Consider the following 24,812-nt stretch of genomic DNA (forward strand, 5'->3'; position numbering starts at 1 on the left):
CAGAGGCATGAGGTGTTAACCCCAAACCAGCAGATTTATATACATGTGCTTGGGCTCACCATTGGCTTACCATCACCTCACCATTGCAGAGCTGTCTGCATTATTCACTGAACATTTTTTGAATGGCAATTCTTAAGGTAATTATCACTGCCTGTAGTTTCTGCATTTCAGTTCCCCTGACAACACAGTTTACATCTCCCCAACCCCTGGTATTCTTATGCCAGAATACATTTGTTAGTCTTTAAGCTGCTACAAGACCCATCATTGTTTTATCCATAAGCTGTAGTCCTAAACACAGTTCCCTGGAAGGACACCCCACTGCAAGTAGGACTTCCTTCTATGAATAGGGTTTCACAGTTAGTGTATTAAGTTATTCTTAAGCATTAAGAATTTTTTTTTTTACATTCCTCGACTGGTGTCCATACGACCCGAGTTCGATCCCATTCCCAGCAGAAGCTGGGTTCCAGGTAGCCGGCTCAGGTCGACTCAGCCTTCCATCCTCCCGAGGTCGGTACTAAAATGAGTACCCAGCTTGCTGGGGAAAGGTAGTCACGACTGGGGCAGGCAATGGCAAACCACCCCGCTACAGTTTTCCATGAAAACGCCAGCAAAAGCAGCGTCCCTCTAGGAGTCAGCAATGACTCGGTGCTTGCACAGGAGGAACCTTTTACAATTATTTAGCAAAGTTATTAATAAAGTAATGGTCAAGTCTATAGAGCATACAATTCATCACTGATCATAAATACATCATGAAGGTGGCAATATTTTTATAATTGTTTTCATTAGGCTTTTCAAATAACAATGAACAACAAACAAATACCTCTAGACCTTTGATTACATTAGTAGTAGCAATAAAATTGGAGGTTTGTTTTTATTTTGTTTTGCTTTCATTCCAGTGGAACGTTGTTTTCCTTTCCTTCTGATAAGGGAGCTTTATGTGAAAGCAGATTGCTTTTTCTTTCTGTTTTTCTGATTTCCTTTTCCACATCCATCCATTGACATACATTTTAATCACATTTTATTAGCTACTTTGGCACATTTGGTTTGAATTCAGTAACGGCTTCTTTATTATACATTGACAAGCAGTGAAATTCATTTTTCCCAATTTGAATTCAGCACAGATACACTATTTGATATAGTCACTAGTTTCTAAATTGTGAAAACATCTCACATTTCCTTTATGTATAATGAATTATGTAAGAAATATATTGTTATAATTGATATAGAAAATATAAAAGATCTGCTTAAGAGAAACTGTCTGCTGCTTCACAAATGATTCGAACAGTGCCAAAATATATGCTGTGTGCAAAACTGCTGTCTTGATTGTCACAAACTTAGAAATGCTTCCATGGACTACTTCACGTCCTTTCCCCCAACCCCTGATTTCTTTCTTTTTTTAACTTTCTTGTCTTTCATTTGAGATGGCTTCTAGTTGAAAGCAAATACTAGGAGGTCGGCTGTATCAGTGGCCTCTGTCTGAAGCACAGCTGTCTCCCAATTAAGGAGATACTATCCTAATAATTGTATGAATTTCAGTTAATTAATCAGTTAAATTTACATACATTTGCATGTGCATAGTTCTGAAGAGAAACAACATAGTTTCTGGATCAGGCTATATCAAAGAAAGTCTCTTTGATTTCTATGCAGCTTTCTTCCAAAGAAATCTTCAGATCTGAGTCTTATATGAATGAGTGACCAGTATGATTTCTTGCCTTACTGGTAGGTCAGACTAATTGTCTTTAAAGGCAACCCCACAGACAGCGCATTGCAGTAGTCAGGCCTGGGTATCACTAGTGCATAGATAATCGAGGCAAAGTCCATCCTCTACAGACAGGGTGGCAGTTGGTGCACCAGCCTAAGCTGGTAAAACACACTCCTGGATAGCACAGCCACCTGAGCTTCCCAGAGGACTCCTGAACTATGGACCTGGTCTTTCAGGGGGACTGCAAACCTATCGACTAGCTATAAACCTCCATACAGAATAGTTGATTTTCTAATGCATAGCACCTCCATCTTGTCCAGATTAAGTCTCAGCTTGTTCACCCTCATCTACCCCCAAACTTTCTCCAGGTTCAAGCATCCCACACCAAAAAAATCAGAAGGGAAGCACCAAAGCAGGACAAAATGCAAACAGAGAACATGTAAGAGAGAAAGCCGCTGCCTTGGAAGCTGGCTAAGCTTGTCCTAGAATTTGGCTTTGTAAGATTGCTCCTGATGAAGAATCTCTCTGTTACAAAATGCACTGGGTTTATTATTGATATTTTAAACGTTCATTGGCACCTTTGAGTGCACATTCTTTTTTCACATTCCGTCAAGGGCTCTAGTAATCGCCACTCCCACCCCAATGCCGTGGTCTCAAGATGAAGAGTCTGATTCAGAGTTAGACCGATCTGATTAAGGGCCTGGTCAAGCTTTGGATCGCCGAGGTGCTGGGAATTTGTCTCTGCCTGGTTTTACACTAGACTGCAATAATGGGGAAGCTGCTACTCCTACTTCCTTCCAGCCAGAGCTAGCCTGGGAAAAAGTGGCTGAATCACCCCTGCCTGAAGAACATTCCTTGATAAGGGAGAAGGAGGAGGTAGATCAGCCGAAGAATGGACATGCCCAACACTGTCTCCCAGGCAACACTGACAGCAGAAAAGGGAGGAGGAGAGACACCCTGTGAGACTCAGCTCTTGACTTCAGGCTAAAATCCCCTCTACAGTTAGATTGACAAGTGAGGAACTCTAGTTGCCCCACCACTGCATAAAACCTAGAGCAGAGGTACAAGAGCTTGTGGGTACAATGTCACTGATCACAGAGCTCCCTCTGCTAGACTATTCTTGAACCCTGAACTTTTGCATGCCTTGAATCTTGTGCCTTAGGACCCTGTCTTGGAGTGTACTGGTGGGCTTTAATATTAATGGATTGTACTGGTGGACTTTAATGTTTTGGACTCTTGCTTGGATAGTCTGATTTTTATTTGAACTTGTCTCAAGAAGGACACTGATGCAATGAATATGAATTTGAGCACACTCCGGGAGAGAGTGGAGGACAGGAAGGCCTGGCGTGCTATGGTCCATGGGGTCACGAAGAGTCGGACATGACTTAATGACTGAACAACAATAACAACAACAACAAGGACTCTGATCCATGGACTGCCGTGAAGTGCTTGTGTTTGAGTCTTGCTGTAATAAAGGAGTTAGCAGTTTCTTTAACAAATGTTTGCTTGCTGTTGTCATGAGGAAGCCAGGCTTGACAGATGTGTAGGTGGAAATGAGAGGCACAGCTGAGTATCACCCAAATACTGATGACACTTCAGCCCAACCCTTCAGATGACTTCCTCCATCAGTTTCATGTAGAACATGGTGGGGAATGTGTGGCCCTCCAGATGTTGTTGGACTGCAACTCCCATCAGCCCTAGTCAGCATAGCCATTAACAAAACAATGACATCCAATTTGTCATGGATATGAGGGACTTTATCCACAAAATGTCCAGTAAATTGGTCACAGCAGGCCTTTGAAGATGCACAGTGTTGTATTCCAGAGCTTACACCCAGGAGGCTTTTAACCACCTGAAAATCTCCACTGGATACAGTGTGCCAGAAAAGTAAGATTTCACAGCCACAGAATAAGATCACAAATGGATTCTTACACTCTTATAGGGATGTGCGAATCAGCAAAACTCAAGGTCACTGATGTCCTCAGAGTTCCTTCTTGAAATTCATTCTGACTCGAGTCCGTATCAGATTGCAAGCTTTGTTTTTTACTTTTTGCATGAACCTCTATGTGTATTTGTGTGTGTATTTTTCCAAATGTATGCATCCATTGTGCACATCTTTGAAACGTAGGCATTCTTCTCCTATTGGTTAAAGCTATTTGTGTGCATTTTTCAAAAGTGTGCATTTTTCATGTGCATTTTTCAAACATACACCTATCAAATGCATTTTGTTTTGGTCCACAAAGCCTGGAAATATAAGCTTGGAAATATACAGACTTCAACCACAGATTTTGTCCGAGTCATGTTCAGTCCAGAAGGTGCGAGCTGAATCCTGATCAAAAATGAGCTGAAATGAATTTCTCAAACATCCCTGTTTTCTAATGAAATGGATTTGTTACAAGTCTTCTGCTGTTGGTGCTCTAATTGTTGATGCATCTCACCACCCTCAGCTCTTTAAAATTAAGGCGGTGCTGAATATTTCGAGCCTGCCATTTCCAGCAATTCATGGGAGGGTGTGGATGAAATGAATACTCCAGCAAAATAACTGGAGGGTAGGAGAATTTCAAAGAATTTTCTCCCTGGGTAGGGGAGTGTAGGAGGGGGCCACGGGGTCTTCTTTCTCTTTTGTTTTTACTCTAAGAATGCCCTGTGCGCTATTGAAGCATGTCGCAGGGCTCTTAGCACAGATGCTTTCAGCTGGCAACGCTTCCTGGAATGCTCAGGAGACCACATGACATCACCTAGTTTCCTCAGCATTTAGGAACTGCTGCTGCCGGGCTGAAAAACCTCTCTGCTAAAAGCCCTGTGATGTTGCGAGCAAGAATGGGGTGGGTAGGGCTTTTAGAGTGTTAGGAAAGCTTTACCCCACCCAAAGCTCTAAGAGCCCCATTCTTGTTCGCAGTATTCTGGGGCCCTTAGCCCAGTGGCTTTCAGCCCAGCAGTAGTTCCTGAATGCTCAGCAGACTGTGCAATGTCACATCTTCCTGCATTGAGCAGGGGACTCGATGGTCTTATAGGCCCCTTCCAACCCTACTGTTCTATGATTCTATGATTCTCTTATCTTAATTGTTTGCATAAATGGGTCAGCATCTCTGACCTGGCAGATTTTGAATGGCAAAAAGTTCCACAGATGGTGGATTACAACTGGAAAAGCTCTAACAGCTGTGGATAATGATCTAATCTCAGTGAAGTGTATATGTCCCAGTTCCTGCAATGGCAATAATGGAAAAAGCCATTTATATAGTACACAAATACAAAAGATGTGTCACATAAATAGTGGCTCCACACAAGCTCCTCTACAATGCTAGCACAGGAGCAGCTCCTCTTGCTCAGGAGGCAATCGTGTGTGGAGGGGGGTTGCCTTGTGTTTGAAATAGCCCTTCATGTGTACCGTATATGCAGCTGAATTTGGTTCAGTTTGTTCTGTATCCTTTTTCTTTCCCCACCCTCCTTATTGTTCTTTACAGTTTTCCAGTGTAGGTTTTTTAAAGCAAGATTTCTGTTTCTTTTTTATTCATGTGCTTGAATTCTGGGGTTGTTGATAAAAGACATGCTTCCTAGCAGTGTTGCAAGCAGGACATTTGGTTTCAGCTTGATTCATGTGCTTGAAAATGCCATCTCATCAAGCTAAACTCTCCTCCAGAAATTTCTCACTTAACTGTTTTATTTTGTTATACAGACACTGAAGGAGAGAGAGCATGTGAATGTATATGCTTGACAAGAGATGTGAGACAATTATCTCAGGAGCAGAAAAACTCAACAGCACTTTTACATGTTTCCTGGTACAGGATGCATAGACGTGTGATGCATAGACGTCTTGAATAGGGTTTACGTTTGAAGGATCAAAAATAGTGATAACAATCTACAGCAAGGCCCCATCTCTATCTGAAGAAGGTTGAGTTGTATTAGATGACTGATCTTCCTTTTTTTTAGTTAATGAGTTATCTGAGTAAAAAGTGACTGCTCGTAAGAGTCCATGATCTGCTATGGAACACTCTTTAATTCAGAATTAATCCTATTACACCCCATATCACAATGCTTTAGGTAACCTTTATTATTCAATTCCCTTTAGATTTACAAGATTTATTCTGGTAGCTCATGTAGGCCTTAGGCTATGTAAAGTTTCTATTTGTTTCTACAAACCTTTTCTGCAATCTCCTGTTCGTAGTGTAACATGCTAGTATAAAAATATTGTCCTCTTTGGAAAATTAAATTTCACTCACTTTTAATCAGACTTAGGTAAGCTTAGTTCCAACTAATATAAAACTTCCTATGCTTGTTTGTGTTATATGTAGGTTTAAGTCATGGAGAACTCTGGAGCATCATCACTCGGCACTAGACAGGCCCTATTTAGAATAGACTGTCTCATATTTACTTTCATTTCCTAGCATTTCTGATTGTGTACAGTGTACAGATCCTCATTTTATCTGAAAGAAAAGGGGGAAACTGTAGCAGGGTGAATTAATTGGGATCAAGGTGATTTAAGTCAGCAAGAAAAAAGGCCAGTTTAAACTGTTGATTTAAATCAAGTTTCCCACTGATATTTCTTCATATATTTCCTAAACTGTGTTTCAGATCTGACCACTAACCCATGTTAATTTAAAACTAAATACAGTAATATTTACACTGTTTTATTCTTAAAATCCACCTCGAATCTATTTGTTACACTGTATAGATTTTGCACTGTATAGATCCTTTTTTAACTCATGGAGGAAATGTCTTAAAAATATTTCCATATACAATCATATTTATTACCAGCAACCATGACAGTTTTTGAAGTTACGTATGGAAATACAGGAACCTGAGCAGAGCGCTGGACAACTTTCCTATTCTTCTTTCCAGTGTTTCTCCTTTCTGCTTCACTCAGCCAAACTACACATTATGCTATTCACACAGTATGTAGCTAAGGCTGGCTTTTATTTTCTATTCTCCTCTCCTGTAATCATATGTGGCCCCAATTCAGATTGGGGTCATGGCACTCTGGGAAGGGATAGTTAAACTTGAATAGTTAAACCATTTTTCCTGAACACCGCCCCCCCCAGGAGTTAAAAATAAAATTGAAATAAAGAAATAAAATTGAAATGCCCATGACTGATAGGTAGAAAGGTAAATTCTGAGAATTATTGCACAGTTATGGCTCAAGACAACAGCAGTTTTTCAGATGAAAATGAAATGCTTTTGTCTGCTACCTAGAGTATAAATATTCGTATCTGAGAAATGGTCAAATTGTTTCTTTGTTAATTTTTATCCACTTTGCACTGTAGGAGAGATACAGAGTTCCTGGTATGCAAAATACCTAGTCGTATCAGGATCCTTTTGTATGCAAAGTATTAGGATCTTTTCCCACTTGTTTTCCCCATCAAACACTAGATTACCATGCTTAGAGTCACAGTACAAGGAGCAGGCAGATGTATTAGTAAGCAGAGCAGACTTGAGCTCTCACTCTCAGCTACTACGGTTTTGCCTAAGTCTTCCCAGAAGTTGGCCATCAACAGCAACAAGGCTCTGGGTATGTCTATGGATGGGTTTGAACAGACAGCAAAAGTAATGAAAGCACTGCAGGCTGATTTATTTATTATTTTTGGCACAGTGATTTTTTAAAAAGTCATGTTGTAGGCAAATAACAAGTCCACAGATTCTTTGTCAATTATCTGTCATCAAGTAAGTGGATTGTGCTGCTATTCCCCAAGAGCCATTTTAATTAGTGGAAGGTGCTTGCATAATTGCTGCCTTGATTTTCTGGATTTCTACCTCCAGAGGCTATAGGGAACTGGAACGTAGGTAGGCTATATTGTACATGCATGATCTTCCTTGGCTCTTGCCAATATAAGTTAGGATTGGATGCTTTGGTTTTTTGCCTGCATATTAGGAAATTTGTCCTAGGATGAGGCAATGCATTCCCTAATCTATCGGATAAAATTACTTTGAGTAAATCATGATGTGAGCTAAATTGTAGCTGAAATCTATGTCTTCATTACTGATGATCCAAACCATTTAGCTCTACTATTTACACTTGTTTAAGCAGCAAAGGGACTCAAGCACCACTGCTGTACAATCTTCATTTATTTCAGAGAATTTCATTGAAATGAATGACAGTTGTGCTATGGTATAGTGCTTCATCAATTGAGCCTGAAGTCTCTTGACTGTAGTGAAGGCTCACTTGATCAGAAGGTTTTCTTACTTGGTAATGGTGCTTAAGAACACATTTTATCAGCACCAGAATAACAAAGAAAGTGCGAAGAAAAGTTTTATATGGTAAAATAGATGATACTCCAGATTGAATTAATCCACCTTAAATATTAGACTTTAATATTGTTTAATAATAAAAAAGTTTAATGTAGTTATAATAGTTATTATAATAATAATAAATTTAATAATAATAAAAGTTTAATATTGAAGTTGTCACAATTCAATATTTTTAGAAACCTGGTGTCACAGAACTACTGCAATTCAATGTTTCTTATCTATAAAATATAAAATCTGTTATTGTTTCTATACTACTTTAATATATAACAAGAGACAGAATCCATCCCCTCCTCACATGCAGCTGTGCATAGAAAAGGACAGGAGGGGATCATCACAGAGCTCAGTCCAATTCTTTTCCTTCCCTCCCTTTGGCCTTTGGAGACACACATGTGCCACAATGCACTGGCCTCTACTTGCTATGGAAGACCCATATAGGCCTCACATAGAGCCACCTGATATCATCTTCAGTCATGCTGTTTGTTCAGATTTATTTATGTTGGGTTTACATACAAACCATTTTTGTGTAAACATTTTGTTCCTGCACTGGATGATTTTATTTCTCCTTAGAAAAGCTGCATTATTGTCCAGTCTTCACCTTGTTTCTCGTGGATATAGCGATTTAGTTGAGCATCTCATCTGAGGATGAAGTAGCCCCTATTCTCTGACTGCTCAGAGCTTTGATCATCTAAAATAACTAGCTTCCTTAGAATTCTCAATACCATAATATTTCCTCAGCTCCTTGATCCAATCTCATCTGGACCAGGAAATGAGCACTTTTTGTCCATGTGTTCTTTGTATGTTTCAGTTTTCCTATAATTTTTAGAAATTGAATAAGTATTGTAAACAATAGAGAGAAAAGGTTGCTTTATTTTGTCTCTGCTTTGTGACTTTTGAAAATACTGAGACATTCTTCTTACCATTTCAGTGACTTCAGTTATTGAACTGATGATGTCAATAAACAATTACCAGTTACTCTGACATCTTTCTGAATGGAAATAGCTAGTAGAACCCACCTCTACAAACATATAGGGATGGATGAAAGTCACTTACCTGTCCTCGAAGCTTGTTCGCGGTGGGGGGGAGGTGCTTCGCTGCTCCCCCCGTGAAGTTCAAGCCGGGGGGGAGGCTTCCCGCCTCGCCCAGCCAAAATTCAGGCCGGGGGGAGGCTTCCTGCCTCGCCTGGCCAAAATTCAGGCCGGGGAGGAGGCGCCTCGCCTCCCCCGGCCGCAAACTAACAAGTTTTTTTTAAAAAAATAAAAAAACGCCCCCGTGATAGGCTACGTGACGATTAACGTAGCCTATCATGGCTAGATCTGCAAAGTCAGCCGTGATAGGCTACGTAAATCATCACGTAGCCTATCACGGCTGACTTTGCAAATCTTGCCGTGATAGGCTACGTTAATCGTCACGTAGCCTATCACGGGGGCGTTTTTTTTTTTTCTTTGATTGGAATGGCGGCGGCGGCAGCCGGTCAAAAGACCGGCTGCTGCTCCCGCCCCGGGCGAACACCCGCCGAACCGCTGGCCGGACCCGCCGCCGGGAGGGACATTCACCAAAGGTAAGTCCCGTCCCGGGGGGGGTGCAGGGGGCGGGGGGGTGCAGAGAATTTCTCCCCGAAACTTGTTCGGGGGGCCAAACACGTTGGCGCTCGGCCCCCCGAAGTTTCGGGGAGAAATTCTCCGCCAACCCTACAAACATATGTGAGATTATTTTATAAGCATTACTCTGAACCTATCTACAGTGAGATTCATCAGTCACTTGAATACTCATTCTAAATATCTGAGATAATTTTACACCACCTGTTTAATGAAGTTTGAATAATCTAGTATCTCTTCATAAAGGAAAAATTGTTAATGAACATATTAGACTACACAAAGCCAAACGTATATTATGTTACATCAGCATTGCAATGAGGCCCAGAAAAGCTACCAGCCTGCCTGCTCACACCCCTCTAAGCCATTTATGGCAAATCAGTAGTCTGAAAGGAAACAAAATGAGCTGACTTTCAGTTGATTGGACTCTCCATGATTAGAGGCCACAAGCAAATAAGAAAGTGGCTGTTTAAAATCGAGGATTCTGGGGGGGAGGGACGGAGCACCTCCCCCCCCACCGCGAAGCAGATCCGCAAAACGGTGACTTTCATACATCCCTAGAGAAGATGCAATGCTAGTGGAAAAGAACTGTCTCTTTACCACCCTCACCACCACAGAGTAGGCTTGATAGTGAGCTCTTACCTTTGTTCAGTCAGACTCAGCACGAGTTTTCCTCCACCTGCATTCTAACTGTCTCCCCTCTTGCTTCACTGCCCTCAGCTCAGGTGTATACCAAGTAGGGATGGCGGAGAATTCCGCCACGGATTTCAGTGTGGCCGAATGAACTGGCATTCAGCCCCCAGAAACCTGTGGCGGAACAGCCTCCCACCCTCCGCCCTCCTGCGGAATCCCCCCCGGGACGAAGCTTACCTGGGGCAGATGTTCTGGCAGTGGTGGCGGCAGCTGGTCTCTCGGCAAGCCGCTGTGGACTCAAATGGTGGCCGCTGTAGTGGCCGCCATTTGCGTCCAACCAGGCTGCAGTGATAGGCTACGTAAGTATTTACGTAGCCTATCATGGCAAAGGCAGCCACGCAAGTGGCGGCCACCATGCCATTTGCGTAGCTGCTTTTGCCGTGATAAATACTTACGTAGCCTATCAGGGCAAGCTTAAAAAAAAACAACAGCGTATGTAAACGGCGGCAGCTACGGCGGCCGCCATTTACATTCCCCTTTTTTTCCCATAATAGCTTACATAAATATTTACGTAGGCTAAAACAGCGAAAAAAGGGGGACGCAAATGGCGGCCACCGTAGCCGCCGCCATTTGCGTACACTTTTTTTTTTTCCCGGAAGGCTGCCCAGCAGCCTGATGTCTGGCTGTGGGCGGCCCTGGCCAGCGGCTCCAGCCGGATTAAGATTTCGGGGTGAGGTGCGGAGCGCCTCCCCCTCACTGCGAATCACCTCATCGCAAAGGTAAGTGACTTTCGTACATCCCTAATACCAGGGAGCTGGCCAGGCTCTGCTCAGAGGAAGAGGGCACTTGGGCGCGATCGTGTCAACCGCCCGAGTCATCTCTGCATTCCACAGAGCGACCTGGGCTTCGACATGAGCACCAGCCATACCAGCCAGAAAATCCCCCAGAGCCCTCTGGAATCCATAGGAATCCATTAGCCTCCAGGGGCGGACCATTTTAATAGGTCCCCCATCCTTGCAGAGGGGGAAGGCTAGGGATGGCGGAGAATTTCTCCCCGAAACTTCGGGGGGCCGAGCGCCAACGTGTTTGGCCCCCCGAACAAGTTTCGGGGAGAAATCCTCCGCCCCCCCCGCCCCCCGCCCCCCCCGGGACAGGACTTACCTTCCCTGAATGTCCCTCCCGGTGGTGGGTCCGGCTGGCGGTTCGTCCGGTGTTCGAGCAGGGCGGGAGCGGCAGCCGGTCTTTCGACCGGCTGCCGCCCCCGCCATTGCAATGAAAGAAAAAAAAAAAACGTCCCCTGATAGGCTACGTGACGATTCACGTAGCCTATCACGGCAAGATTTGCAAAGTCAGCCGTGATAGGCTACGTGAATCGTCACGTAGCCTATCACGGGTGACTTTAAAAAAAAAAAGTGTGTACGGATAATGGCGGCCCCCATAGGGACCGCCATTCCCCTTCCTTATTTGGTCGCTGTAGTCTACGTCAATGTTTACGTAGACTACGGCGAAAATAAGGGGAATGCTATTTGCGTTGCCCTTATTTTTGCTGTAGTCTACGTAAACGTTTACGTAGACTACAGCAACTAAAGGAACGCGAATGGCGGCTCCCTATGGGGGCCGCCATTCGCGTACGCGCTTTTTTTTTTTTAAGTCACCCGTGATAGGCTACGTGACGATTCACGTAGCCTATCACGGCTGACTTTCCAGATCTAGCCGTGATAGGCTACGTGAATCGTCACATAGCCTATCAGGGGACTTTTTTTTTGTTTTTTTTTACTTTCGTGTTCGCGGCCGGGCGAGGCGGGAAGCCTCCTCCCCGGCCTGAATTTCGGCCGGGCGAGGCGGGAAGCCTCCCCCCCCGGCCTGAATTTCGGCTGGGCGAGGCGGGAAGCCTCCCCCCCCGGCCTGAGCTTCGCGGGGGGAGCAGCGAAGCACTCCCCCCCACTGCGAAAAAGCTGCGAGAAAAGGTAAGTGACTTTCGTTCACCCCTAGGGAAGGCTGCCAGGAGTCTAAACCTCAACAGGAAGTGATCTGACCATGACAAAGGAACAGATGTTAATTCCTCCACTTTCAGATCACCATCCTCTGGCCCAGTCGAGAAAACCAGATCAAGCGTGTGTCCTTTTATATGCATTGGGCCGATAACATGTTGGGACAGCCCCATGGTTTTCATGGAGGCCATGAAATCCTGAGCCTCGGGATGTTAGAGAATTCTGCCACGGATCCCAGGGAGGCTGAATTCCAGTGAATTTGGCCTCCCGGAATCTGTGGCGGAACAGAGCAACCCGCCCCACCATCCCGCGAAAGCCCCATGAAACGGAGCCTACCTGGCTGCAGCTCTGGCGGCGGCAGCTCTGGCAGCAGATGAAGCGGCGGTGGCAGCAACAGCAGTGGCTCCGGCCGTTGCCGGGCTGCTGCAGCTAAGGATGGATGAAAGTCACTTACCTGGTCCCACAGCTGTGTTCAGTGGGGGGGGGAGCTGCTCCGTTTCTCCACCCGAAATTCAGGCCAGGGGGGAGCCGCCCCATCCCTCGCCGCCAAAATTCAGGCCGGGGGGGAGCGCCCCGTCTCCCCGGCTGCGAAATAAAAAAAGTAAATTGAAAAAAAAAACGTGATAGGTTACATAACTATTTACGTAGCCTATCACGGCTGACTTTGAAAATCTAGCCGTGATAGGCTATGTAAATCGTTACGTAGCCTATCACATTTTTTTGTTTTTGTTTTTACTTTACGGGGAAATGGTGGCCACCCCCGCCACCACCGAAACACTGCCGAAACGCCGCCGGGACCCGCCGCCAAGAGGGACATTCGACAGAGGTAAGTCCCATCCCGGGGGGGGAGTGTCGGAGAATTTCACCACCAATTTCGGGGGGGCGAATGCGTTGGCATTTGGCCTCCCAGAGATTCGTGGAGAAATTCTCCACCATCCCTAGCTGCGGCCCCAAATGGCGGCCGTTGTAGCGGCCGCCATTTGCGTCCCTACACCAGCCCGTGATAGGCTATGTACACATTTACGTAGCCTATCACGGCTAAAGCCGGGACGCAAATGGTGTCCTCTATGCCATTTGCATCCCTGCTTTAGCGGCTAGCCGTGATAGGCTACATAAATATATACGTAGCCTATCATGGGCCAGCGTAGGGATGCAAATGGCGTCTCCAACGCAGGACTCCATTTATGTCCGCAGCAGCCCGGCAGCATCCATTTGCTGCTCTGTTGAGGATTCCGGGGGGAGGAACGGATCGCCTCCCCCCACCTGCGGACCCCAGCGGAGCAAGGTAAGCGGGGTTTTGTACACCACTACCTGAGCCGCCCCGGATACAGCAGCCTCGGCATGGAAGTTGAGATCCCCCAGGACCATCATCCTAGCGGTCCTCAACACCAAGTCCAAGACCACCTCCGTCAGCTCAGGCGAGGAGTCTGATGGGCAGCGGGGTGGGCAGTACACCAACAGAATCCCTAATCTGTCCTGGGTACCCAACACAAGGTACAGGCTGCACTTGAATGAGCAGGAGGCCTAGAGAGGGAGATTGAATTCCTGTAGATGACAGCAAGCCCCCCTCCCCAACCCTCAAGTCGGTGTTGGTGCTGCACTGAGTACCCAGGAGGGCACAGCTGGGAGGGAGTGACCCCTCCCAGTTCCCTCACTCAGGTCTCAGTAATACATACCAGGTCAGCTCCCTCATCCACAATCAAATCATGGATGAGGGAGATTTTATTTTGGGCCAACTTGGCATTCAGCAGCAGCAGCACCAGGCCTGAGGGCAGACTGGTAAGGCTGCCAGGAACCATCAGGTTGGGGGAAGAACCAGAAGAGGGGACAGCTGTAAGATATCTAGCCCCTCTTCTCCTCAGTTGGCCTGTTAATCCCCCAATGCCTCCCCCTGCCCATGACCACAGTTATGGTGGCACCTCCCCAACCCACTAAGTTGCTCAATAGTCCTCCCAGGCACATATTAAAAGATATAAAATATACAACAGTATAAAACAAGATAAAAGATAAAAGAGAACAGCAGCTAAGAAAGAGCAGATAAAATCTATGTTTGCCCCTTTCTCCCTGGTTTTTAAAGCTGCTGCCCTCTGCTGCTGCTATTTGCTGCTTTGATCTGTCGCTGCTGGTGTCTCTGGAGTAGGGATGGGGGAGAATTTCTCCCCGAAACTTCGGGGGGCCGAGTGCCAACGCATTCGGTCCTCCGATGGTTGTTCAGGGAGAAATTCTCGGCCCCCCCGCCCCCCCCGGGATGGGACTTACCTTTCACGAATGTCACTCCCGGCGGCGGTTCGGCAGGTCTTCGTCAGGGACGGGGGCGGCAGCCGGTCTTTCGACCGGCTGCCGCCACCGCCATTACAAGAAAAGTAAAAAACAACAACACCCCTGTGAAAGGCTACGTAACGATTAACGTAGCCTATCACGGCTAGATTTGCAAAGTCAGCCGTGATAGGCTACGTTAATTGTCACGTAGCCTATCACGGGTGACTTTGAAAGAAAAAGAAAAAAAAGCCCGTACGCTAATGGCGGCCCCCATAGGGAGCCGCCATTCGCGTTCCTTATTTGGTCCATGTAGTCTACGTAAAGATTTACGTAGACTACGGCGAAAATAAGGCCAATGCAAATAGCGTTGCCCTTATTTTCGCCGTAGTCTATGTAAATCTTTACGTAGACTACAGGGACCAAATAAGGAATGGGAATGGCGGCTCCCTATGGGGGCCGTCATTTGCGTACACGCTTTTTTTTTTCTTTCAAAGTCACCCGTGATAGGCTACGTGACGATTAACGTAGCCTATCACGGCTGACTTTGCAGATCTAGCCGTGATAGGCTACGTAAATCGTTACGTAGCCTATCACGGGGCTTTTTTTTTTTTTTCTTTTGAAGTTCGTGGCCGGGGAGACAGGGCGCATCTCCCCAGCCTGAATTTCGGCCGGGCGAGGCAGGAAGCCTCCCCCCCTGGCCTGAACTTTGGGGGGAGAAGCGAAGCGCCTCCCCCCCACCGCGAAGCAAGCTGCGAGACCAGGTAAGTGACTTTCGTACATCCCTACTCTGGAGAGGCTGGGGATTGGTCTTCAGGTGCTGTTCCATGAAACTCCAAGTGCGATGCTATGTGCGCACTTACCGTCACACTTGGTGTGATGCCAAGGTGCTGCCTCTGGCAGCCCCGCCTTAAGTACCTGTTTGGCAGGGGCAGAAGCAGGCTCAGGATCCACCTGGTGCAGCTGGCTGGTCCTCCTTCCCACAGGCTCCTTCCCTGTAAATGACTGCATTTAGCTTAAACTAAGGGCTTTACAGTCACAAATGGCATCTCCTACATCATTTGCATCTGTGGTTTTTCACACGATAGGCTAGCCAGCTCTGGATGCCCAGGTCTTGGCAGCGGCCAGGAGTGCATTTGCACAGCTGAGGCTCATGCGCCGAATGAGCCCATTCCTACAGGAATCTGATCTGGCTATGGTCATGCATTCCTTTCTTACATCCCATTTGGACTACTGTAACATGCTCTTCACGGGACTTCCTTCAAGAATGTTGAAGGTCCAGAATGTTGCAGCCAGACTGTTGACCGGGGCTGATTACGGGGAGCATGTGACTCCCTTGTTACAGCAGTTTTACTGGCAACCAACCTGTTTCTGACAGAACTCAAAGTGCTTGTTATGACCTATAAGTAGGGATGGCAGAGAATTTCTCCACGAATCTCGGGGAGGCCGAATGCCAACGCATTCGGCCCCCTGAAATTGGCGGTGAAATTCTCCGCCCCCCCGCCCGGGATGGGACTTACCTCCCTCGAATTTCCCTCTCAGCGGTGGGTCCCGGCGGCGGTTTGGCAGGGGTGGGGGCAGCGGCCGGTCTTCCGACCGGCTGCCGCTGCCACCATTACAAAATAAAGTAAAAAAACAACAACACGTGATAGGCTACGTAACAATTTACGTAGCCTATCACGGCTGACTTTGGAAATCTAGCCGTGATAGGCTACGTAAATCATTACATAGCCTATCACGGGTTTTCCCCCCCCACACTTTTGTATTTCGCGGCCGGGGAGATAGGGCGCTTCTCCCCAGTCTGAATTTCGGTGAGGCGGGGCGCCTCCCCCCCCAGCCTGAATTTCGGCCGGGCGAGGCGGGGCGCCTCCCCTCCGGCCTGAACTTCAGGGGGAGAACCGAAGCGCCTCCCCCCCACCGCGAAGCAAGCTGCGGGACCAGGTAGGTGCCTTTCATGCATCCCTACCTATAAGGCTGTAAATGGCTTGGGACTGAAAAGACAGCTTCTTCAATACGAGCTTGCCCAGTTCTTAAGTTCTTCCACAGTCCAGACAGGCCTTTCTTTTGAGACTGCCACCTTCAGAGGCATGTTTCCACAGCCCCCAGGCTGTGGAACTCCCTCCCCAAGGAGGCTAGGTTCACTCCCTCTCTGCTGTCCTTCCACCAGCAAGCAAAGCCCACTTTATTCACGAAGGCTTTTGGCCTGTATGTAGGTTGGGTGCTGTTTTTATTTTTTTATTCTGTAGTTATTTTTTATTGTATTTAAAGATATGTTATTGTTTTAATCAGTTTTAATAACCCCTGTAAGCTGCCTTGAGTGCCATATTTTGGCAGAGTCCACATAAATAAATAAAGGACCTTTTTGAAGGGGTGATACTTCTGGATATATGTGAAACTTTGTTTAATCCATACACCTTGCTTCTTCTTTGTCAGGTACATTATAATCACATCCTAAGTTAATGCTACTTTTCTGTGATTAGCAGTATGCCTCAAAACAAGATCCTCTTGCTTAGGCAATGCATTTTCCCCCGACAGGGGCAAAACCATTCATTAAGGGCACATTCCTATGCATGTTTAGGCAAAGAAAAGGCCTACAACTCCCAGCATGCCCCAGCCAGCTTTGTAGGCCTTTTCTCTGTCTAAACATGCATAGGATTGCACCCTAAAAGGAGTAGCTGAGAAACAGCCATCTAATACAGCAGATGGCAGATAGTTAAACCTAGCTTTGGAAAAAAAATCAAACAGTATTTGGGGACAGTTACTTTCTCCAGATAATTAGCATGACCCTTTGGAAGGTCAAAAGACAAACCTAAGTGGAGAACAAGTTTTCCAGGCTGCAGACATATAGTACTCTTTGTCCACATCCATAATCTGGCATTTATCAATAGATGTTTACCTGATAGGGGGCTTGTGTGAGCAGAAAATTTACTGACAAGCCTAAGAGTTGTAATTTATTGCTAAAGGGTTTACTCCATGAGCTGGCATATTGGTCTTTAACAATGTCAAGGTTGTCACAGGCTTCTAGCTAATAAGACATTAGTGTTCCTGAATAACTGTGATAAGAATTCTTTTTGAAAGCAATAATTGCATAATCCATTTCACAGCTTTTTCCCATCTATTTCATATTAAGTGTAGGATATGTACATAAAAATTGTTGCTTAGAAATGTCATCATTATTTTTGTATTCCATTTACCCTAAAACCTGGGGTGGGGGAAATAAGTAATATATATCAACTAGCAGAATGTTACAATGAGGGGTGGGTGGGGTTGGTTGTCTATTTTTATGTATTTAATATATGTAATGATGTCTACCCTCACAGAGCAGCTTGCAACAACCAATTCAAACATCAAAACAATGAAATATAAAATATATTACCATATAAAATAATACCTGCAGATAAAATCATAAGATGAACCCTAAAATAATCAGTAGGTGACTGGAATAAATATATATATATATATATTTAGGGTTCTCCTATATCTCTGTATCTCCCTAGGGAAAGAGTTCCAAGTTGTCTCTGGTTCCAAATTGTCTCACGAATTATAGCTCTTGCTGAAGGACCAGAGAGCAGAAGCCCATTGCAGTTTGCAAGGCTTGATATGAATGCAGGTGATCCTTTGGATAATCTGGTCCCAAAAGATTTAGTGTTTTAAAGGGTGAAGCCAGCACCTCCAGTTAGGTCTGAAAATGTAGTGGGCACAAAAAGGGTCAGAAAGCATAGCTCCTAGAAGTATTCATGCCGCTGTATTCCACGCCAATTGAAGTTCCCAAGTGTCTTTAAGGGCAGTCCCATGCAGAGTGCAATCTAACCTGAAGGAAACCAAGGCATGTGTTTCAGAAGCAAGGTCTGCTCTCTCTAGATAAGGATACAACTGGCAAAGTAACCGAAGCTGGAAAAAGCACGCCTAGATGACTGCTGATATCTGCACTTCCATAGGGAGTGTTGAATCCAGGAGCACTCCCAACCTGGCCCTTTAGGGGAGAGTACAGGCTCTTTTAGTAGAGCTTAGACTGTCCAAGTGTCAAAGGTGGAGGGACATTTTTCCCCACTGCAAACTGTCCTTCCGTGCAGTGCTTTACTTTTTTGATAGGAGTAGATGCTCCTTTCTAGCAGGTCTTCAAGCCTGCCATTGCATGCCATGTCCCTTCTGGGACAGATTGGGCTTACTTGTTATGATGTGAATTGTATACTCTTGGATGGCTTGGGAGGGCAGGCATTGTCCCATCCACACAGGGAAGGATGCAGCAGGCAGGCATAAAAGGCTCTAGGCTCAAGGCACAGTAGAAAGCCAGAGTCTAAGTAGATCTTTTCAGCCACACATGGGATATCTGAAGATTTCAAATTGATGTCTGAAATAGGCCCCAAATTGCCAGAATCCTTGTATTCAAAAAAGCTGTGGTTCATCAGTAATTTTATACGTGGCTGTAGGCCATCTGTTTTCGATAAGGTTCAGCTCACCCACTGTCACTGACTGTGACCTGTTAGCTTGAGTGCAGATGATTTTCATCTCCAAGTCTTCTCACACCATATGGTGTTACGATCTGCTTCCTTTCCTTTCCTTTCCTTTCCTTTCCTTTCCTTTCCTTTCCTTTCCTTTCCTTTCCTTATTTCCTTTCCTTATTTCCTTTCCTTTCCTTTCCTGCTTTCATGTCTGAGCTATGTCTAGGACACACAAGAGACACAGGCATGTTGAGCCACGGGACCTTCATGTGCTCTACAAATATGCATAGAAAATGAATGTGCAGTGTTTGTTTTTATGCAATCATTACTTTAGGAGAGGGGAATCAAATGTCACTATGCCTCTGCTCTTGCAGATCTTAGCAAACCTGGGATAGAATTATTATAATAAAACCTCACTGCTATTAATAGTGCTTGGCTTTCTGCCAGTGCTTATGTTTAAGCACTTATGGGATTAATAATAAATTCTTATACAACAACTTCTTTACATCTTGATTCAGTTTGGTGAGTACATGAGGTAAATGTAGATGCCCAGAAACAAAATAATTATTTGAAAGCAACGCTGCATAACTTACATTTTCACATAGTGTTATTGACTTCAAACACTGGGCTCAATCATGATGATGTGCAGTAGCTGCATTCATAGTGCAATTCAGAAGTAAGCCACATTCAATTCAATGGAAGTTACTCCAGCCATGTAAGTATGTATTACATTGCAGCCTCAGAAAGCTTTTATATTCATGAAAATGCCATTTATATCTCAGATTAGAAGACACAATAGATTTGAATTGTCACATATAAAAACAACTTGGGGGGACCTGAAGGTTTCTGCTTTCCTAGAATATATTTTATGGACACCACCTTGATTTCATTTAAGATCTAAATTTTGTTTATTTTTGAATGGAAGGAAATAGAAGTGGCTAATAGTAATTTTCATTTGGCTAAATGTCTTTATAAGAGGATGTGAGTGTAGTTTTTTTCCACAGAGCTTTTTTGTTTTTAGATTTATTTTCTAAGTGATACCATGAGTACATACACAGAGCATTGGTTATTTGTCTGGTTTAACTGGAGACAAATACACCAGCAGGACCTACGTGAATTCATTTTCCTGCTCATGCAATCAGCTTGGAAAAAGCAGTTAGATTATGCAGCTTCAAGACATCTTTATGCGCTTACTGTATTGCTTCAAGAAGTTATCCCTTTAGTGCTAACTGCTATATCCAAATCAGCCTAGTATAAGTCCTTTGAACATTAACCTATGCGTATTTTTTGCAGCGGTTGTTGTTGTTGTTGTTCAGTCGTGTCCGACTCTTCGTGACCCCATGGACCATAGCACACCAGGCCTTCCTGTCCTCCGCTCTCTCCCGGAATGTGCTCAGTTTCATATTCATTGCATCGGTGATGCTATCTAGCCATCTCATCCTCTGCCGTCCCCTTCTCCTTTTGCTTTCAATCTTTCCCAGAATCAGGGTCTTTTCCAGGGAGTTTTCTCTTCACATTAGGTGGCCAAAATATTTGAGCTTCAGTTTCAGTATCTGTCCTTCCAATGAGCAGTCAGGGTTGACTTCCTTTAGGATTGACTGATCTGACCTCTTTGCAGTCCAGGGGACTCGTAAGAGTCTTCTCCAGCACCACAGTTCGAAAGCATCAGTTCTTTGGCGCTCAGCCTTCCTTATAGTCCTAAAATAAAATGAAGCTATTTTATGTGTTTGTCTCTTTTGTCTAGTCAGTCTTTATTAAGGTCTTTAATTCTGAATACACAGTGTTTTCATTTAAATGCAAGTATTATAAGCAAGAAAAATTCTTAAGAATTAAGATAGTAGCTTCCATTTTTGCTCTTCCTCTGGCACTTTTGCTCTTTCTCATTTGTATTCAAGTTTGGTATGAAAGCTTGCAGTTGATTGTAATAATTTAATTAGTCCCCAGTGGACTTAAATGGACAATGGGACTGCTCATTAGCCCATTTGCTTTCTACAAAGTCTTGCAAACTGTCTAATGCTGTGTGTGTTTAATACGCTTTTCCAGACGTCGCAACTGCTTATCCCGATAAGAAGTCCATCTTGATGTATGTGACATCGCTTTTCCAAGTCTTGCCCCAGCAAGTTACTCTAGAGGCTATCCAGGAAGTGGAAACCTTGCCACGGCGATCAAAGCACATAAGAGAAGAGCATGTCCAGTTACACCAACAGCACTTTTCTCAACAGGTGAGTCCTGTGAGTTTTGCTCTCATTTTGATGGCTAATGAAGAGTAAGACCCTGCATTTCTGTCTTAAGTTAGCGACAGAGACAGACAGACAGACAGACAGACAATGTGGATTGGAGTGGTCTTCTTTGCATGATTTATATTGTTAACTGCTGTGCATGAAGTAATGGGTTGTTTTTAAAATGTAGCAATGTATGCTTTTTGTGAATTATGTGATGTACAACAGGCTTCAATAACATGCTACACTTCTTTATTTAAAGCAAAAGAACATAAGGTTAGATTTTGTGTACATTTTTCTGTCTCAAAGCACTTATTTTGAAATTAGTATGGCTTTGCCAGTCCAATGCTTAAGAGTTGCAGACATTATTTACTAAAAAAAAAAAAAAAAAACCTACTTCATTTTTAAACTGCTTTGCTCTGTTCGTCATCTTTTGAATCTTCCATCAGGCAATACATGTGTATGAAAAAGCACAAATAGCTCAAAAACCATTTATTTCTCAGTAAACCTTCTACTAAAATATTTCATATATGGAATGTGTAATATGTGCTGGGTAATGTCTGAGTTCAGCCACCTATGTCACACAATTTATTCGTTTTTATTTACAGCATTTATACCTTGCCCTTTAGCCAGAAAGGCTTTCAGAATGGCTTACAAAGATAAGTAGCAAAGCAGTCTCTGCCTTCAGGCTTGCAATCTAAATTTAAGACATGACACACAAGGAAAGGGGGATGGGGAGGGATGAGGTAAAGGTCACAGATCTTATAATTACCAGCTGGAATGAAAACAGTTCATGTAGCCTGCTGGAATGGCTGCGACTAGTTGACACCTGAGGGATAGCCAAAAGCCCTCCTAGTCTCTCAGGAGAGACAGTGGAATAGTCCGGGTGTGTGTATCATTTTCATATACAAAGAAACTTGCGGGGGCAGGGGGGCTGCTACAGCAGCTTCTATGTCCAATCCTGTGTCCCAGATCAGCATTGTTCAATGGTTTTTAACCCCATACCATCCTGCTTTTATAAAGTTTCACAAGCCACACGCAGACACTGAATAGTTAAGTAAAACATCCCAAACAAACAAAAAAGAGTGCATTATCCTATATGTCCTGGGAGAAATTGCCTCTCTGATTCAGATGTGGTTGAGCACCTAGCATCTGCCACACCTTTCTGTGAAAATATTTCCTTGGCCTTCCACCGGAAGTTCACCCCATCAATGCCCCATTTCCATTTGTGGCAATCCTTGGCACATCAAAAGAAAATATAAGGTGGGAAAGCCTAGGTCCTGTATGAACAAAACCTTTTCCAAACTCAAGTCAGCTGATGCAGTGGGTTAAAAACTGTTATAATACCACACTGAGCTTTTAAATAACTAAGATGGTATGCTCTAGTTATTCTTCTATAGCTAGTGCTTGAAGCAGTCAGCCCTATAGCAGGATAAGCTGTAGATGGGGTCTCTTTGATGCCCTCTCATCTCTAATATTGTTTGTGCTGATTCGGGACACAAGTGTAACCCTGTCAGTTGTGTGCCTCCACAGTTATGCTGAATGATGGTACTGGAGACCAATTCTTCCTTTCTTTTGAAGGTATTTCTTTCTTTCCTGGGGTCCCACCTTTGGGACACTAAGATGTAGCATAGATTTATGTGGCCTCACTATTGCTTCCTTTTGCCCATGGATCTGCCAGACTCCATGCCTGGGACATGCTTCTTCCATGTTATTTTTTTTAGACCAAGTCCATACAGGGAAATGTCACCATGAAGTGTAAAACATCTGTATCTGTTCTGTGGGTACTCATTCCTATAACTTCATCTCCTGTGGTGAAACAGAGATACAGCCACTTGCTGTAAATTATTAATGATATAGAATTAATGTTTACTTATAGCACCATTTCCTTGTCATATGACTAAGATAACTCAAATTTAGATTTGCATGGAAATTCTCAAACCATTTGTTTATTTGGGCAGGCAGACCATGACAACTGAACTCCAGTCCTAGAAAGACTAGCCATCCTTAAATTTATATTGGCTAAAGTGATTAGAAATTCCAAGGCCTTCAAGTATTAATTCACTTATTTATGGGCCACTTTATCATTTTAGACTTGTTGATCTGATGACTGCTTGCTGAAGCTGAGCACATTTATTCAGAACTTGCTAAAAGTTCTTGCTACTTTGATTTCTGAGTGTACTGAATTATAGAGGTCCTTTGCTGATTGTGGGTATCATGCCAGGCATAATTATCTGGCACTTCAAGGAGTCTTCCTTCTTCTCATGAAAGAATGTCATATTAATGAAAGTATTTCTACTATCTACATATCTTTTGAATGCTTAATGCAATCACTTTTTTTTTACAAGATAGACTTAAACTGCTGGTATCCTCCCTTGAAAATAATACATTTCATCCATTATATTCCACACACTCATAAGTATATGTCTGCTTTTCTTCCTAATTTCTTCTCCTTAGATCAAAGTCAGTGTAGCACAGGGTCATGTGCGCACCCCTTCACCTCCACCTAAACCTCGCTTCAAAAGCTATGCGTACACACAAGCTGCTTATGTCATGTCCCCTGACCAAAAAGGGAGGATGTTCCCTCCACAGGTCTGTCAACATTACCATTTTTTGTGAATAGTATTCTATTTCTAATATGCCTGTGCTTGCTGTGGAAAATATGTGCACTTTGAGGATTTTTGTGTTTGTGTCCATTTTAATGTTCAGCAATACCCTTTTCAGTTGTTGTTGTTTTATCGGTCAATTCTTTCTGCTATATACTTTGCTTCTTCTTTTAAGCAAGGCACACCTACTTTTATGCATTAGATAAATATTAAAAATGTATGTGTGTGTGTGTGTGTGTATATATATATATATATATATATATGTATATATGTGTGTGTGTGTGTATATATATATATACATATACACACACACACACACACACATTGGGTTTCTTCCAAATATAAGTCAAGTCTATGAACTAGTTATAATCATAGGCCTGGATCCAAAGAAGTGCAGGACTACTCTGCATGCTCAATGGAGGTTCTCAAACAGCAGTCTCCTATGCCACATGAAAACCTTTTTAGAAACTGAAAAAAGTTTCATAAGAAGTATGTGATATGGCATGGGGGTTCAACACATGTAAAGTACATTTCTTGATCCAGCACATAGCCTGGTATTTCGGTTTGTGATATATAAATATTTGATGTCTCTCTCTTTTTCTATTGATGTGAGCCGCTTTGGGAAAAAATAATTGTCTGAAAAGTGGGATTAAAATACAGGAAAGAAATAATAATGTTTCAGGGCAACAGATCTTTCCCCTCCACTCTGCAGCCCTATGCACCTAAAAGGCCTCTCTCTTTGAGACCTTCCCAAACACTGTGGGCCATGTCATGAGAGGGCATAATCAGTCACCCCAAATTGGGCAGATGAACCTTGCACCAGTAGATGCAGCTGTGTGCCTGCTCACACAAGCTAAGGTGCCACCTAACCGTAGACAGCACCTTAGTTTGTGATACTGAGACTCTTTGAGCTGATATAAAATGTGGAGAAATAAATTCTGCTAGTTATGTTTGTCAGATTCTCCTCCCACCATTACTTTAAACATTTGTTTAGCTGTCCAGCAGTGTGCACTATACAGAGGAATGTAACCTCATTCTGTAGTATGGGAAGACTCAGCATCAGATTCTATAAATGCATTCCATCTCTTCTCACCCACATCTATCTCTTTCCCCCTTTTATCTTCTCTA

The 24,812-nt window shown here is 44.0% G+C and overlaps 1 protein-coding gene across 1 annotated transcript in view; it reads left to right on the plus strand.

Annotated features, from left to right (window-relative positions):
* DMD (dystrophin) overlaps positions 1-24,812 on the plus strand; it is a 1,907,270-nt gene that overhangs the window by 632,763 nt on the left and 1,249,695 nt on the right. The window contains exon 8 of the mRNA XM_084843968.1: positions 20,903-21,081. Within this exon, the coding sequence (XP_084700094.1) occupies positions 20,903-21,081 (179 nt within the window). The remainder of the gene's footprint in view (positions 1-20,902; positions 21,082-24,812) is intronic.

The sequence above is a fragment of the Heloderma suspectum genome, chromosome 3, assembly GCF_057233095.1.
Source record: "Heloderma suspectum isolate Gila_16-S chromosome 3, 16-S_ref, whole genome shotgun sequence".
Lineage (NCBI taxonomy): Eukaryota > Metazoa > Chordata > Lepidosauria > Squamata > Helodermatidae > Heloderma > Heloderma suspectum.